Source organism: Pleurodeles waltl, chromosome 8 (assembly GCF_031143425.1).
Source record: "Pleurodeles waltl isolate 20211129_DDA chromosome 8, aPleWal1.hap1.20221129, whole genome shotgun sequence".
Taxonomy (NCBI): domain Eukaryota; kingdom Metazoa; phylum Chordata; class Amphibia; order Caudata; family Salamandridae; genus Pleurodeles; species Pleurodeles waltl.
The window spans coordinates 511,254,415-511,272,383 of record NC_090447.1 but is presented as its reverse complement, the minus strand read 5'-3'; the positions used below and the strand labels follow the sequence as shown (position 1 = coordinate 511,272,383).

At 45.9% G+C, this 17,969-nt stretch overlaps 1 protein-coding gene across 3 annotated transcripts in view; it reads left to right on the top strand.

Moving 5' to 3' along the window:
• The window catches only part of LOC138250083 (E3 SUMO-protein ligase RanBP2-like), a 580,259-nt gene that overhangs the window by 13,093 nt on the left and 549,197 nt on the right, over nt 1-17,969 (top strand). For all 3 annotated transcript variants that reach the window (XM_069204483.1, XM_069204484.1, XM_069204485.1), the window contains exons 2-3: nt 4,544-4,611; nt 8,487-8,598. In XM_069204483.1, the coding sequence (XP_069060584.1) occupies nt 4,544-4,611; nt 8,487-8,598 (180 nt within the window). The remainder of the gene's footprint in view (nt 1-4,543; nt 4,612-8,486; nt 8,599-17,969) is intronic.

The window sequence follows — 17,969 nt, the reverse complement described above, 5'->3', positions numbered from 1 at the left end:
CATACTGAAAGGTGATCTCACTCTTAATTGACAAAACAATTCTTCTTTTTCTTTTTCTTTTTTTCTTTTCTTCTTTCTTTTTTTTTCTTTCTTTTTAGGAAGATTGTAGGTTCTTGAGGACCAGCAAAGGTCCTAGTGACTCGACCCTTCGAAAAGAGTCAGAGCAGGCCTTCAGCAGGGAGGAAAACCAGCTCGATTCGGAGGGGCCCCCATGGGTGACCCACTGGTAGCAGGCACAGGGCTGCATCAGCAGCACTACAAAACAGGAGCCCCACATTGTAGGAGCTGCAGAGTGGAAGCTGATCTTCGAGATGCAGAGTACTGGAGGCTGGGGCTTCTTGGAGCCTGAAGATCTCATGGAGGAAGAGTCAATATGCCTTGGCAAGAGCAACAGTTGTGGTGCACAGGGGTTCCGACCAGGTGGCTGCAGCAAGGGCCCACCATTTCCCAAGTTTGTCAGAAGACAAGAGGAACCTAGAGAGGACCACAGAGCCACCACCTGTGAGCAGAGCCTTTTTGTTGTTCATGGGACAGCAAGATCCACCGACCGGTTGTTGTCCTCTTGAGGTGCATGCGGATGCAGGGGGAGTGGCTCCTTCACTCCAAGGGAGATTTTTTCTTGCTTCCTGGATGCAAACAGAGTCCTTGTGACCCTGGAGGACGCACAGCCATGGATGTTGCAGAAATCTTGCAGAAGCTGGAGAAACAATGTTTCAGTAGGAGCGGTCCCAACTGGCTACAGTCTTGTTTCAGTTCCAAAAGCAGACCAGCAGCAGTTTGAGAGGCCAGGAGCAGAAGATGTCTTGCAGAGTTCCTTGAAGAATCTTGCTCGATGAATCTGAGGATCCACCCTTGAGGGAGCCCTTAAGTAACCCTAAAAGGGTGTTGGTAACTCTCTGTAGTGACCCATCTATCAGAGGGGGTCAGGGACCTAAACTACCTGGCCTGACCAGTCATATGCTCTCAGGGGCCTCTGCCTACCTTGTTTCCAAAATGGCAGAATTATCCAGTCAAGTGGCAGAGCTCTGTGCACCCCTCTAGGGGAGGAGCTGGATATGGGGGTGGTCACATCCAGTCCTTTGTGTGGTTTCGTGCCAGAGCGGGAACGGGGGTTACTGGCCTGGTGCAAGGAGGTTTATGCTTGGAGGGCACCAAAGCAGTCTGGTGGTGCTGGGAGACCACACCACCCCACCCTAGACCAGACATACCTAGTTCTGAAGGAGAGGAGGTCACACCTCCCTCCTACAGGAAACTCTTTGTTCTGCCTTCCCCTGCTAGAGTTAGGCTCTGCAACAGGAGGGCACAACCATTTCTGGGATCTGCAGCAGCTGGGCTGGTAGACAGACCCTCAAAGGCTGTACAGGCAGGACTGGGGGGGATCCATTAAGGAATCCCCAGAGTATATGGTATCATGCAACTACTACTTGAATCCGTGTAGATGCATTATTCCAACATGTTTGATACCAAACATGCCTAGGTTCGGAGGTGCCGTTATGTAGTTGAGCCACTGTTGTTGACCAGTGTCTACGATATACCTTAAGATGGCGTCCCCGCACTTACAAAACCCAGGAATTGGAGTCTGTGGTTTGTAGGGGTACCTTTGCTCATGCAGTGGTACCCTCACACTTAGGAACATGCACCCTGCCTTTAGGCTGAAAGGCCTACCAGAGGGGTGATCTAAAGTGTTCAAGTGCAGTGACCGCAATATAAGGCAAGCATTATATTGTAAGTGAAAGTTGCATGCCCCATTTCACACAGGCTGCAATGGCAGGCCTGCAGGCACAGTTTGCATGGGCCCCCAAAGGTGACATAATAGATGCTGCAGCCCATTAGGGACCCCTGGTGTACCAGTGCCCTACCTATGTACCATGTACTAGTGCACCAGTATGCCAATTGTGGGGTGTAAAAGTTCACCAAGCAACCAAATTTGGAGGAGCGAACACAGGCAGGATCCCAGTGTACTACAGTCTAAACACACTGACACCAGTCAAAAAGTGGGCGTAACTGCCAAAAATATACTACTTTCCTACATAATCCCCTCACCCCCAACGTAAGGGAAGGAGACTAACCTTGCCCAGTTGAGTCTTCATTCTCTAAGTGGAAATATCTGGAAAGTCCAGCTGCATTGGCATGGTTACTCCCAGGTCTATGTTCCACTGAAAAGTCCATCCCCTGTAGTGAAATACATCCCCTCAAAAGTTTTGGGTTTTCACCTTTCATCTGTTTAAGCCAAAGGAGGGGCTTGTTGTCTGTTTGAACAATGAAATGAGTCCCAAACAGGTATGGCCTCCGCTTCTTCAAGACCCAGACCACAGCAAAGGCCTCTCTCTCCAAGGCTGACCAATGCTTTTCGTTGAAGGTCAACCTTCTGCTGATAAAAGCTGCTGGTTGATCCTGGCCTTCTTCATTAAGTTGAGATAGTACTGCTATTTTTAAAGCATCTGTCTGGACAATGAGTTGTTTTGAATAGTCAAGACTTTTAAGAATTGGAGCTGAGAATATTACATTTTTTAGTGCATCAAAGGTCTCTTGACAGCTAACTATCCTTTGTACCTTTTTAGGCATCTTTTGGGGCGCAAGATCGTTCAAGGGGTTCACAATGCACCCATACCCTTTTAAAAATCTCCTGTAATACATAGTCCAGCCTAGAAAGGCTCTGACCTGAGTCTGGGTAGTTGGAGCAACGTAATCCATAATGGTTTGGATTTTGCTGTGTAGGGGCTGAACTTGGCCTCCACCTACTAGAAGGCCCAAGTTGTGTTTAACTGCCCCAGCAAAATGGACAAACTAGCGGGACACTACCTTCCGAGAAGAGCAACTGATGGAAATTTTGGTCATTGGAGGGAATGTTTCTATAAACCAAATATAAATTGTTACATTGCACGTACAAACGAGAATACAGTTAATCACCCTGCTGTATGGTATATTATTTTCTTACATGTTACTCTATCCATGTTTGTTTTATGATTTCATCGATATTAATCCACGTTTTTGTTTGCTCTGTTAAGGTTACAACTGATATTAACTGCACTTAGTGTTATTTTATTGAATTTCTACAGTAAATAAACTCAAAGGTGTCCAAGCATTGCCAATATTAGTGATGATGTCAAAGGTTTCAGGTTAAGAGCATTGGAAACTGAGGTCCTGCTCAGGGGTGGCAGACAGTTCACATTGCCCACCAATTTGCAGAGAGCCCACTTCTGAGTTTCAGTAGGTAGTTTAAACAACTTCTTCACAAAATTGTTGAGCCAGATTTACTTTACTGTTTTTGGAAACTGTTTTAGCTCGATCTTCATTTACAGATGTCAAAACATAGCAGGTTTCCTACTTAGCTGAGTTAAATACTGTTGAAATTCCCTAATCTTACATAGCGAAGCATTTGGATTGGAGCGCCATTTCTGATTTCTTTTTACACTTTGTCGTGTCACCATTGCTCAGCCATCGGCCTGGAAGCCGTGTAATCATATGGGTTGTGAAACAAAAAGCTTTTCTTTAGAAATATAATCAGACTGGGAAGAGATTGATTTACACCCATATTTCTATGTAACAATCCGCAGAAAATGGAGACCTAAGATCCATAGCTGTATTCTACACTTGTGATGGTACACTTTCAAGGAGATTCATGTGTGCCCCAGGTGTTGTGCTAGTGATAAAAGTGTATTGCTTGTAGCATTGATTTGTTCTGGAGAGCTCACATTTTTCCACTGAGCCTGCTCCTTTCCTTCACCAGGTGTTTTGTGGTTAGAGCATGATTCAGTAAAAACTCTTCCTAGCTGAGAGACGTACTGAAAGACTTTGCTTTCGGTAATGAGCCGGTTGGATGAGTTGGGGTTCAAAGGAAATTGGTGCTCATTCAGCCTTTTCTATTTGAGACTATTTGGTGAACAATAGATCACTGCTCAAAAGTCTTTATAACAACACAGACTTTACTATCACTCGTAGACTGAGTTTTAGATCAGACCTGAGACCGCTTTAGTTTTTTGCTTGCCTCATGAAAGAAATGAAATCCGAAAAATTACTTGGAAGGGGTTTAGGCGTGCAACCTTTTAATACATTAGTCTGTAGAACTGCCAATCACATTTTACTTTTGCCTGCTGTATCATACAGCATGGGGCACTTGTTCCACCCTCTTCAGCAAATGTCTTTTTACAGTCGCAGTGATAACTATGTGTTCATGTGATAAGAAAAATGTTATCAAATCAACGTGCAAAGGCTATGCATATGACCTCTGGCAACTGTTGTTTTTATTCCTGTTTCTCTTTTCTCTGCATTCTGAATCGCACAGTAGCTGAAATACGATTGAAACATGTTTTGGTGGTTTGCTAGGTTGTTCTAAAAGTAGAAACATGTTAAAATTAAATTGTAACAAATGTTGGAACAGTGGTTTGACATCATTACTAGTCTGACTAACCAGCATTTTTTAAAGTAGTGGATGGACTGTAACTTTATTACCTGCAGTAAAGCTACACTTAAAAACACTGTTTTTCAGGAGTCTGTGAAACACCATTAAGTTTCTCATATATCATTTTTGTTTTCCTTTCAGAAATCCATGAAAGGATTCTTTTTCGCTAAACTGTACTACGAGGCAAAGGAATACGAACTCGCTAAAAGGTAATTGTGAGTGACCTGTCTGAGTTCTGTACTTGTGCATGGCACCGGGGCTGTTGAGAATGGGAGAGTGAGCAGAATGGAGTAGCCCAATTCAACAAGTATGATTACAGATCCAATGTACAGTCCCCAGTGGTAGGTAGCTATTGCTGTTCATAACGGAATGCCTGCCTATACTGTTGCATAAATGTTGTTTATTTTAAGATGACGTAAAAATGTATTGCCATTTTGTGTTTATTTACAGAAATAGTTATACACCAACACTCTGATGAATAAAGTGTATGTGACTCAGACAAATTCCTTCTTTCTCCCCAGTCGCCTGCTTCAGTACATGCCCTCTTATTCAGTCTTGCCGAGACAATTTGTTTTGTCCCCATGCCTACCAGTGTGTGTCACAGTACTTTATTTCTAAGTGTAGGCCTCATCTGCCATGGTCAAAGGCCCACAGTGGAGTGGTCTCTTGCTGATCTCTAATGTAGTTTTAAATTGATACTGCCCCTTTCCAGTGAGCTTTTTACATTGGCAGAATCTTTGAAAAACTTAAGTGCAGTAATCTGGATTTTGAGATACATGCCAAGATAAGCAGCCAATGTTCTCCCTTCCTCTGCATCTCATCTAGCTCTTGCTGTCATCTGGTTACCGCTTGTACTGTTCTCTTTGTATATTCGGGTATATCATTTTACCTCAATGCTGGAACTCACAGGTTACCAATCCATTTTGTGAGATTCCTGCCACACTCCCATCTTGTTAGTTGCTATCACCCAGCGTACTGTATTTAAGATTTCTGTTCACCACAGCTATGGATACTATGTTTTGTTACAAAATACATATTTTGTTCTTTATAATTCATTTAAGAGTGCAGTTAAGTAATACACCCGCAGACTACCGTTGCAAAGCAAACTAGAGACCTTAGGTAGTCTTTTTGTGTTTCATCAATACCCCAAATCCATTTGTTCATAGATGAGGTGGGTCACATGCTCATTGTTATTTTAGGGGCAATGGTGACGTTCTGTGTGTAACCAAGCCGAGATGCTTGGAGTGCAGGAATTATCCTGTTAAACTATTTACCTTTTGGCTGTATTCCATTTAAGGGCCAGATGAATATAGATCTCTAGTAAAAGTGTATGCATTAATCACCATTGAAATGTGAAAAGTGTTACTTGTAATCTGAAAATGTCTGGAAATCAAAAGCATCAAGATTGTCATATTGATCTGAAACAACATTGTTTCTCTAAAACAGCCTGAAAGTTAAAAAGCAAAGTGCCCTAAGTTTAACATGCTCGTAAGTAACCTCATTCCTGTGAGTCTTGGTCCACAACCATGCTAGATGACCTAATGAGGGGTTAGCGAGCATTCGAGGCCTGAGCGATCACTAGACAAGGTTATCCTGAGGCATGCTCTAGATTTTTTGAGTCAGGATCTCCATCTTCAAGATGCTTATGTCCATGTCTTCCATAGTCTGGCTCCATGTCGGCCTCTGGTAAATGCTGGACCTGCTGAGTATAGCTTTATAGTCTGTTTTCTCACTACAAGAGAATATAAATGCATGTGAGCTGTTTCTTGAATGCATGCGGCCTTGCTTCATTAAGACAGTGGTATGTAATATAGTTGCTTTAACTACCTCAGTTTGGAAAACTTGTTTAGTCTCCACTGGCTGCCAGCAGTAAATTAAGTGAATCAAAATTTTTTGTCTCCATCTGCAGCGTGCAATGGCAACTAGGTTTTTAGCCAGCACAATGCTGGCTAAAAACCTAGTTGCCATTGCACGCTGCAGCTGATTTCCTGCTGATAACCATTAGATCAAGCCTTTGAAAAGCTTTGCATTTAATCTCTCGTAGAGACTTCTTGCATGGGTTGGCAACTATTGCCTGCTCTACAAACTAGCTGTACAGCGGGATTCCAAAGTGTTATCTCCATAAGCTTTCATACATTTGGTCTTGCAGCAGATAGTCTCTGAGGACTGCAAGCATTGATGAGCCACTCACTGTTGCCAGGACAAAGTTGGAGAGCAGGGAGGTTCTGTGCTGTAGTACACAAGATATATCCTTGGGTTATGAGGTTGGGTACCTCAAAGTTACCCATAACTATGCATTTTTCAGAGACATTTATTTACTGTGACGGGGCCCATCCAGTATCATGTGACTGTTGTTTGAAGTACTTTCCTGTAGAAGAAGTCCATTTGTCTCTATTCTGGAATTATTTATCCCTTAATATATGAGCAGGGGTGTGGAATTCCTGTAGGCCGACACCCAGAACATTGTTTGGGGTCAAGAACAACACGTTTTCATATTTATTATGTCATTGGGACAAGTAGGCCCAACTCCCTGCAGCACAAAACCTTAGGCTGCCAGTTTACAGTACCATATAATGGATCACAGAAGGCCATTGTCTACCGTTGGCATTTGTGTCCATACGTTAATGATGTTCGAACTTGTATTTATGGTTCAGTTTTGCAAAGCCTTTATTATTAGGGTGAGGGCGCTATGGAAATGCTGTGACCTCAGACTGCACTATTAATAGTAGTTCCAATATAAAAATGTGTATACTTGTTTTCAGAGTTTAACAATAAGAGGCTATGTATAATGCTTCCAGAATGCTGTTTGATTTGATGCAGGTATTTGCAGAAGCTTCAAAGCAAGATTGAGGATTCTTTGCTTTCAAAATCAAGATGTTCATTTAAAAAAAACAAATCAACTAGGAAAAAAACGTTTCGCTAAACTACTGCAAAATGTATGGTGCCATTTCTTGAAGCATCGTTTAGTAAAATGTGTCGATGCACGCTAGTATTTCCCAAAAATATTTCCATATTGGAAAAATCAGTGTAACCAGTTTCAACATGATTATGGGAAACATGAAAATATACAAGCATTGGCAAAGTCAGTGGGTACGACGTAGGCTGACAACCTTTTGGTTTTGTCAGTGCGTATCTTGTTTTAACACAGCTTTTTAAAGCTTTATTGTTGTGGGAGCTGTCGGGCCCTCACTATTATACCAAACACTGGCAAAAAGCAAAAATATTGAACAAAACTATGTTGTGTGCCGATATGCTGCTTGGTGAAAGAGCACAATGCTGTCGGAGAGTAAGCGAGAGAAAACTAAGGGTCTTGATTAACACCAGACCTAATTAGGGACCCAATTTGTGAAGGAAGTTACAACAGTACACCCACAGTATGTCCTTTGATTAGTGCAGATTTATGACTTTCATGAATGTACATAAGTCATTTGCAAGTTCCCTTTCCCTCCAATTACATTTTTCCCCAACTGTCAGTAATACATTTTCAAGCTTTCTTAGACAAGGAAAATAATATAGAGGAGCTTGTGGAAAACCTTAAAACTTGCAGGTTTGTATGTTTGCACAGACTCGACAGCGCATTCCAACTATTGGACTATTGTTTATGCCACGTCCACAGACCATATGTACATCTGTAGAAAGGTGGTACAATAAGGGATTTGTCAATATTCCAACCCTCCTATAATATGGGCACTGGCATAATCAGAGAGGCTATTGTCACAGTCCTTATGTACTGAGGTTGCTGCTGTGATGTGTCGCACCACTACAAGGAACCTAAGGGACAAGTGGATTTTATTACAGGATAAGTACATTAATGAAGCAACCTGTCCCACAGGCAAGAAGATAATTTATTAAATCCCATCCCCTTGATTAAATTCATTATTTTTCGAATGGGGATTTAGAGGTTTCCCTTCCAATAAGAATTTGCATTTTTTTTAAATGGCTGATTTTGTTTCTCAGGACAGTCCTTTATTTGCTTGTGCAGGGAGGGCAAGAAGTGGATTCCACATGTTGAGAGAGTGTATATAGGCTTTCTTCATGTATAGTATGTATTTTTAATTTAGAAATTCATATTGCTTTGTTTCAGATACATCTCTTCTTACTTGGATGTACAAGAAAGGGATCCTAAAGCACTGAAGTTTCTGGGGCATTTGCATGAAGTTGAAGGCCTTGTAGACAAAGCTGTTGGGTGCTACAAAGTAAGATTTATTATACTTTTTAAACTCAGTGATAATATTTGACCTTATACAGCAGGCATTGGCAAGGCCAATAGGTGGGTGTACCTGTTAATCCTGTTCATTATTGGGAAAAGCAAAAGTTTTTTGGCAATGTTCTCAGCTTTGGCAAAAAAAAAGGTCCATAATGTGCATGCGCTTATACGTATTCACTCTATTGTAGCCCTAGTGTGATGAGATACTTATGCATGTGTTAACACACATGCCATTACGAAGCAGCCATTTTGTTTGTTTTTAGTATAGCGTTCCAGTATATGTTATTTGTCTGATGCCCGTTTTTGGGCCTAAAACCACAAAGAGTACAAAAAATGTGCCAAGGTGTATTTTTCTCATAAAGGAGCATCCCAGCAGAAGAAAGTTTAAATTCTAAAAAACAAAATTGAATAAAAAGTGACAGGAAGTGAGGGGGACAGGAACAATGGAGCAGGTTTGGTTGTAGTGCAGGTTAATTAAATGCTAATGGCAGGAACAGCATGGGCAGTAACAGAGGAGCTGGATTGAGCATTGTAGGAAGTTGGCTCTGTATGTGCTATTTCAAAGTAAGGAATAGCATGCACAGAGTCCAAGGGTTCCCCTTAGAGGTAGGATAGTGGCAAAAAGAGATAATACTAATGCTCTATTTTGTGGTAGTGTGGTCGAGCAGTAGGCTTATCAAAGGAGTAGTGTTAAGCATTTGTTGTACATACACACAGGCAATAAATGAGGAACACACACTCAGAGACAATTCCAGGCCAATAGGTTTGTGTATAGAAAAATATATTTTCTTAGTTTTTTAAGAACCACAGGTTCAAATTCTACATGTAATATCTCATTCGAAAGGTATTGCAGGTAAGTACCTTAGGAACTTTGAATAATCACAATAGCATATATACTTTTTACATAAAACACATATAGCTATTTTAAAAGTGGACACACTGCAATTTTCAACAGTTCCTGGGGGAGGTAAGTTCTGGTTAGTTCTTGCAGGTAAGTAAACCACCTACGGGGTTCAAATTGGGGTCCAAGGTAGCCCACCGTTGGGGGTTCAGAGCAACCCCAAAGTCACCACACCAGCAGCTCAGGGCCGGTCAGGTGCAGAGTTCAAAGAGGTGCCCAAAACACATAGGCTTCAATGGAGAAGGGGGTGCCCCGGTTCCAGTCTGCCAGCAGGTAAGTACCCGCGTCTTCGGAGGGCAGACCAGGGGGGTTTTGTAGGGCACCGGGGGGGACACAAGTCCACACAAAAAGTACACCCTCAGCAGCGCGGGGCGGCCGGGTGCAGTGTGTAAACACGCGTCGGGTTTTCAATAGGTTTCAATGAGAGACCAAGGGGTCTCTTCAGCGATGCAGGCAAGGGGGGGCTCCTCGGGGTAGCCACCACCTGGGCAAGGGAGAGGGCCTCCTGGGGGTCACTCCTGTACTGGAGTTCCGATCCTTCAGGTCCTGGGGGCTGCGGGTGCAGGGTCTTGTCCAGGCGTCTGGATCAGAGAGTCAGACAGTCGCGGTCAGGGGGGAGCCTCGGGATTCCCTCTGCAGGCGTCGCTGTGGGGGCTCAGGGGGTACAACTTTGGTTACTCACAGTCTTGGAGTTGCCGGGGGGTCCTCCCTGTAGCGTTGTTTCTCCACCAGTCGAGTCGGGGTCGCCGGGTGCAGTGTTGCAAGTCTCACGCTTCTTGCGGGGATTGCAGGGGTCTTTAAATCTGCTCCTCTGGAGACAAAGTTGCAGTCTTTGTTGAACAGGGCCGCTGTTCTCGGGAGTTTCTTGGTCTTTTGGAAGCAGGGCAGTCCTCTGAGGATTCAGAGGTCGCTGGTCCTGGGGAAAGCGTCGCTGGAGCAGTTTTCTTCTGAAGGAGGGAGACAGGCCGGTAGGGCTGGGGCCAAAGCAGTTGGTGTCTCCGTCTTCTCTGCAGGGGTTTTTCACCTCAGCAGTCCTCTTCTTCGTAAGTTGCAGGAATCTAGTTTCCTAGGTTCTGGGGAGCCCCTAAATACTGAATTTAGGGGTGTGTTTAGGTCTGGGAGGGCAGGAGCCAATGGCTACTGTCCTTGAGGGTGGGTACACCCTCTTTGTGCCTCATCCCTGAGGGGAGGGGGGCACATCCCTATTCCTATTGGGGGAATCCTCCTTCTACAAGATTGAGGATTTCTAAAAGTCAGAGTCACCTCCGCTCAGGACACCTTAGGTGCTGTCCTGACTGGCCAGTGACTCCTCCTTGTTTTTCTCATTCTCTCTCCTGGACTTGCCGCCAAAAGTGGGGGCTGTGCCCAGGGGGCGGGCATCTCCACTAGCTGGAGTGCCCTGGGGCATTGTAATACGAAGCTTGAGCCTTTGAAGCTCACTGCTAGGTGTTACAGTTCCTGCAGGGGGGAGGTGTGAAGCACCTCCACCCAGAGCAGGCTTTGTTTCTTTCCCCCGAGAGCACAAAGGCTCTCACCGCATGGGGTCAGAAACTCGTCTCTCAGCAGCAGGCTGGCACAGACCAGTCAGTCCTGCACTGAACAATTGGGTAAAATACAGGGGGCATCTCTAAGATGCACTCTGTGTGCATTTTTAAATAAATCCAACACTGGCATCAGTGTGGGTTTATTATTCTGAGACGTTTGATACCAAACTTCCCAGTTTTCAGTGTAGCCATTATGGAGCTGTGGAGTTCGTTTTTGACAGACTCCGAGCCCATATACTCTTATGGCTACCCTGCACTTACAATGTCTAAGGTTTTGCTTAGACACTGTAGGGGCATAGTGCTCATGCACCTATGCCCTCACCTGTGGTATAGTGCACCCTGCCTTAGGGCTGTAAGGCCTGCTAGAGGGGTGACTCACCTATGCCACAGGCAGTGTGAGGTTGGCATGGCACCCTGAGGGGAGTGCCATGTCGACTTAGTCATTTTCTCCCCACCAGCACACACAAGCTGTCAAGCAGTGTGTCTGTGCTGAGTGAGGGGTCCCTAGGGTGGCATAAGACATGCTGCAGCCCTTAGAGACCTTTCCTGGCATCAGGGCCCTTGGTACCAGGGGTACCAGTTACAAGGGACTTACCTAGGTGCCAGGGTTGTGCCAACTGTGGGAACAATGGTACATTATAGGTGAAAGAACACTGGTGCTGGGGCCTAGTTAGCAGGGTCCCAGCACACTTCTCAGTCAAGTCAGCATTAGTATCAGGCAAAAAGTGGGGGGTAACTGCAACAGGGAGCCATTTCTTTACAAGCATGTTACGTTTAAAAAATAAATGATTAAAAAAGAATTAAACAACAACAAAAAAACATTGGGATCAGGGTGGAGAGAGCAGTGGGTACGCTGGGGTAAGTGTCAGCAACACGAAGATTGTGAAGGAACGTGGGTTTTACTGGAAAAGCAGCACATATATAAGGGAGACTGCAAGAGAACCTATGCATTTCCACGTAGTTTTCAAAGTAAATGAAACAAGCATTTGCAATGCAGTGGGTCTTGCGTTCGCTCGAATTAGAGCTATTAGCATTGTAAACTCCTAACTGGACTTTTCTTGCCACATAAATTGAAAATGAAAAGTAAAACCGTTTCACATAACTAACAGGACATTTCTTTCCACATATACTGAAAAGTAAAACAGTTTCAAATATGGGAGCTGACGGCCACCATCCGTGCAAAGCAGACACACAAAAGGTAACAGAAGTTCCCTCGCAGTGAAACATATCGGCAATAGTGCAATTATCCATGTAACTGGAAAAAGTGCAGATATCCATGTAACAGTGCAGATGTCATGCAAAGCTCTCAACTACTGCCCAGTGAGATCATGCTACGAAAAAAAAGAGAAAATGTAGTCCAGAAACCATACGGAAAATATTGAGCCTTGAATGTTTTCAGTAGTTGGTTGGTCTGCTCGAGGAGGGCTAAACAGCGGAGGAGGCATGACGTATGCATGCCTTTAACTAATGACATGAAGCAAATTTTAAAAGGCCAGCCCACAAACCAACCAAACTGATGGGGGTGACATGGGCGTGGTTACAAGCCAATTTGAGAGATTACACCAGGGACATAGGGCTTTGCTCTTGATCCTAAAAAGTAGTTCTCTGAATGTCTGCAGTTGGAGATTGCAAATCATCCAATCAAAAGGATGGTAAAGAAGCTAAACGTGGGAGATAAACGCAGGAAAAAGACGGAAAAACATAAAATAAGACCCAGCAAATGAGACTGACAAGAAAGCCAACCAAGGGTCTCAAAGCAGGCAATAGCTTTAAAGAAGTGCTGAGTCCTGCCACTTATGTACTTATGTAGACCTAGTGGCTTGTTGGTGAATTGCTCTAAACAAGCATCCACATTAGTGTAATAAAACTTTCAATAAAGTACACAGAATGGGTATACTAAGCCAAAGTATTCTTTTGCTGGGATCTACATTGGCAGTGTAGAAAAGTGGTTTATTACTCAGTGAGGCTGGATAGGCTTCATTATGTAATACTCTCATGATACCACAAAGATGGTCCCTCAAATTCAAAATAATAACCCTAGCTCAGTCCTGGTAGTGCTGCAAAGAGCAGTCAGGCATTACCAGAGGAACATGTGTTAAGCATTTCAGAGTACCAACTTGGGCGATAAGTAATTGACACGATTCAAAATAAATCAAATGCCAATTTATAAAAGCAGATTTTTATTTAATTTTAGACAACAAAACAAATCCGTTATGTATAACTGGAGTTATGGATTTTAAAGCAGAAGTAAAATCTGTGCATTCACAAGCTGTCCAAGCTCACCATTGTGGTCAGTGGGAAAAGTTACTAGTGACACTCTGTCACTCGCGGGGTGAGTGCAGAGGAACCTCCTTGTGGTTACGTTTGTGCGGGTCCCAGTATCCAGCTTCGACAGTCAGACCAATTTTACCTGGCTCATGGGGCCCTTGTTCAAAGTTGTCCTGGCAGTCCTTGGGGTTGAACAAAGGAGCCGCAAGTGCTGAAAAAATGTACTTGTGACAGTTGGTCACTTGCAGGCCGAGTTTGTGAGAGCCAAGCTTATGTGGTCACCTGGACCAGGATTCACCAGGCAGAACTCCACCTAGTCTTGGTGTCTCGGGTGAGAGGTGTGCTTGGCTGTCCTTGGTGCTGAATGGGAGCTGTTTGCTCAATTTACCACTGGGATGGTGCAGGTGAGGAAACGGATGCAAAAAAATCAACGGAGCAACAGGTAACGTTGGTTGAAGGTGTTGGGGTGTGCCCTCAGGTTGCAGCCTTGAGTAAAGGTGGTGATGACAGGACTGGCCACCAACAAGTCTTGGCTGTGATAAGGTGGAGGAGATGCTAATCTCTTTCCAGAGGTCCAGTGGAAAACGGTAGTCAGCTGTAACTTGGCAGGGCGCTAGAATGCACTTCACAGTGCACCGGACTACCTATCTTTGGGTGATTCCCTCAGAGGGCCTGATGACCAGCGCCTTTTTGCATCCTCTGAGTACTTTTTACTCAAGGTAAGTAGGGTACTAGTGCCACTAGTCAAGGGAAGTCTGTCCTTCCTTTTGGCTCATAAAGGGTTCCCTCTTGCTGGGGGAAGCAGTCTTTGGTCCAGAACGATCCGCAGTCCAGCAGTTCCAGGACTTTACCATAGGTTAAAGGTATCAGGCCTTTTGTTGTTGCAGGTTCCTGTTGTCAACAATGCAGGTCTTCTCGAGTCCTTTCTTCATAAGTTGTGGCAGATCTGAGGTTCTGGTGCCAGGGGAGCCCCTTGAATCCTAGATTTATGGGTGTTTCGGGTGTGGGTACAAGTAGCCAATAAGCTGTTAGCTCCAGCGGCTACTGCGCCCTTCCGTGGGTTGTGGCACCTTTTCTACCCAGAATCCTCTTTCCAAGATTCTAAAAGTCTTCCTTGGCTGTACAGAGCAAGCAACCCGCGTAAGAGGTGTGACTAGTGGTCTGAGCTAGAAGTCAACTGACTAACTCACTTTCCCACCTGCCTGGGTGCAAATATGCCTGGGGGCAAGGGGATGGCTTTGTCCTCCACTGGGAGACAGCCTGCTTGCCTATCAGAGGAGGTGTGCCCTTTGAAGCTCACCGCATTAATGTGCAACTTAACTAAACTTTCTGGGAGGGATGGAGGGTGATGTGAACTCCTTCCTATCCAGAAAATTGTCCTGACCCCTGGGAGTGTTCACATCTTTGGCTTGGGGGTGGGGGTCACAATTCTGTCTTGGCAGGTTTGCCCAGGTGCCAGCCAAGGTTATCCTATGAACACTCACTCACTTATAGTAGCTTTTAATGGAAACATGCCACTTTAAGGACATACAAGCTTGCACTTGTATGTTCACACCTTTAATGTAGTGCACCCTACCTCCTGGGTTCTGGAGGCCTACCTTAGGTGTAACTTATATCAGTGCTGGGGCTCTGCCACACCTGATGTGGGCGCAGTTGAGTTTTTCCAGTTTGCATGAATCGTGTATTCTGCAATGGCAGGCCTGCTGTCAGTAGTTTGCTTGGGTCACGCAGAGTGGCCCAACCAGTGCTTCAGGCCCGGTTACCCTTTTAACAGCCATGCCCTGGGTACCACTGGTACCTTATACTAGGGAATTATAAGGGGGTTGAAGTACTTGCCACTTGGGGATACCAATTCGCAAGTACCAATCTGGGGAGAGGGCACTTGTACTGGGACCTGTTTAGAAGGCTCTAGTGCACTTTCAGAGTCATAACCAACCGCGTCCAAAGCAACTAGCATTGGTAAAGCCAATAGGTCTTACCTATACAAGAGCTATTGGCTGCTGTTGAGCAAGGCTAAACGATAGTAGAGTGGAGTACCATAGAGTGGAATGGGGGAGTAGTGTTGTAGAGTGGATTGGTTGGAGCACAGTGTGGATTGGTTGGAGTACAGTGTGGTAGATTGAAATAGGGGGACTAGAGTGTCATAGAGTAAAGGGCAATCGAGTATGGTGGCAGGGTGCGGTGGAATGGGGGAGTGGGTTCGATTGAATTGCGATAGTCTGGTGGATTGGGCTAGAGCGACGTGGGGTGGTTTGTATGGGGTGGATTGAAATGGGGTTAGTTGAATCTGGGTGAAGTGTATTGGAGTGGGGTAGATTGGATTGGGGTGGGTTGATTGAATTAGAGTGATAGTACTGCTGGGGTGGATTGGATTGGATTGGAGTGGAGTGGAGTGGAGTGTGGATTGGATTGGAGTGGAGTGGAGTGGAGTGGAGTGGAGTGGAGTGGATTGGAGTGGAGTGGAGTGGGGATTGGAGTGGAGTGGAGTGGGGATTGGAGTGGAGTGGAGTGGGGATTGGAGTGGAGTGGAGTGGGGATTGGAGTGGAGTGGAGTGGGGATTGGAGTGGAGTGGAGTGGGGATTGGAGTGGAGTGGAGTGGGGATTGGAGTGGAGTGGAGTGGGGATTGGAGTGGATTGGAGTGGGGATTGGAGTGGAGTGGAGTGGAGTGGGGATTGGAGTGGATTGGAGTGCGGTTTGGATTGGAGTGGATTGGAGTGCGGTTTGGATTGGAGTGGATTGGAGTGCGGTTTGGATTGGAGTGGATTGGAGTGCGGTTTGGATTGGAGTGGATTGGAGTGCGGTTTGGATTGGATTGGAGTGCGGTGTGGTGTGTCAAAGGCAAATGTCACAGATGACGAAAAGTGGGGCTGCCCGGGACCAGCACGGCCCAGGAGGACTCAACCCAGGAGGAGGAGTCTGAAGGGACCCTCAGAAGACACAGAGAGCCCACAGAAGCAAAGGCAGCACCCACAGGAGTCCAACAGGATGGGGGACACAGGAGTCCCAGAAGAGCCCATGCAGCATGCCTGGTGAAGGGTCCTACGTCGCAGGAGAACTATGTAGAGGATTTTGCGTCACAGGAAGGAGTGCTGGGGGCTGGAGCTACAGGCAGCCTGAAGATCCCTTGGAGGAGTTGCAAAAAGCCTTGGCAGCTGCAAAAGACACGGTGCACAGGGTACAGTCCTCCGTGGGAAGGCAAGGGCTTGCCTCCACCAAAGTTGGACAGCTGGCAAAGAGGACTACTGGGGACCGCCACCCATGATGCAGGATCCACTCGGCTCAGGATGAGAGGAGATCCATGCAGCCGGTCGACGGTGCAGTAATTGCCTGCCGATGCAGGGGAGTGACTCCTACACTCCAAGAGAGATTTCTTCTTCCTTCTTGTGGAGGTTGAAGTCTTGCAGCCCCCAGATGATGCACAGCTGAAAACATGTTGCAGAAGCTGGAAGGTGCAGTGGAAACAATGTTGCAAGAAGTGTCTCCTTCGTGGATGCAGATTCTTGGTTCCTGGAGGGTCCAGTCACAGTTCCAGTGGCTGGAATTCGAAGTAGCGTTGAAGAGGAGTCCTACTGGAATCTTGCAAGCTGAATCTGAGGACCCACCCAAGAGAGAGACCCTAAATAGCCCTGAAAGGGGGGTTGGTCACCTAGCCAGGTGACCACCTATCAGGAGTGGGCTCTGACGTACCTGCCCGGCCTGGCCACTCAAATACTCCCAGAGGTCCTTGCCACTCTTGGATTCAAGAAGGCAGAACCAGGGACCCTCTTGAGGAGCTATGGGCACCACTCCTGGGGTGGTGATGGACAGCGGAGTGGCCACTCCCCTTTCCATTGTCCAGTTTCGTGCCAGAGCAGGGACTGGAGGTCCCTGAACTGGTGTAGACTGGTTTATGCATGGAGGGCACCAAATATGCCCTTCAAAGCATACCAGTGGCTGGGGGAGGCTACCACTCCCAAGCCATGTAACACCTAATACCAAGGGAAGAGGCTGTTATCCCCTTCTCTCAGAGAATCCTTTGTTCTGCCGTCCTGAGGTTGAGCTGTTCAAGCAGCAGGAGGGCAAAAACCTGTCTGAGGGGTGGCAGCAGCTTGGGCTGCCTGAAAAACCCTGGATGACTGGTAGGAGCAATGCTGGAAATCCTCTAAGGAGCCCCCAGAGTGCATGGATTCATACTTCCAATACTGGCAACAGTATTTGGGTATGATTTAGACATGTTTGATACCAAACATGCTTAGATTCGGAGTTACCATTATGTAGCTGGACATAGTGATCTATGTCCAGTACACGCATAAAATGGCGAACCGCACTCACGAAGTCCATGAAAATGGAACTAAAGTTCGTGGTAGCACTTCTGCTAGTGCAGGAGTGCCCTCACACACAGGTACTTGCACCCTGCCCTCTGGGCTAAGAGGGCCTGCTATAGGGGTGACATATAGTGATCTGGTGCAGTGACCTATGGTGAAAAGGGGTGCATGCACCCTTTCACGCAGACTGCAATGGCAGGCCTGCAGAACACTTTCCATGGGCTCCCCATGGGTGGCATAATACATGCTGCAGCCCATGGGTAATCCCCCGATACCCCAGTTACCTGTGTACCATACACTAGGTACTTACAGGGGGGCACCAGTATGCCAAATGTGGGGTG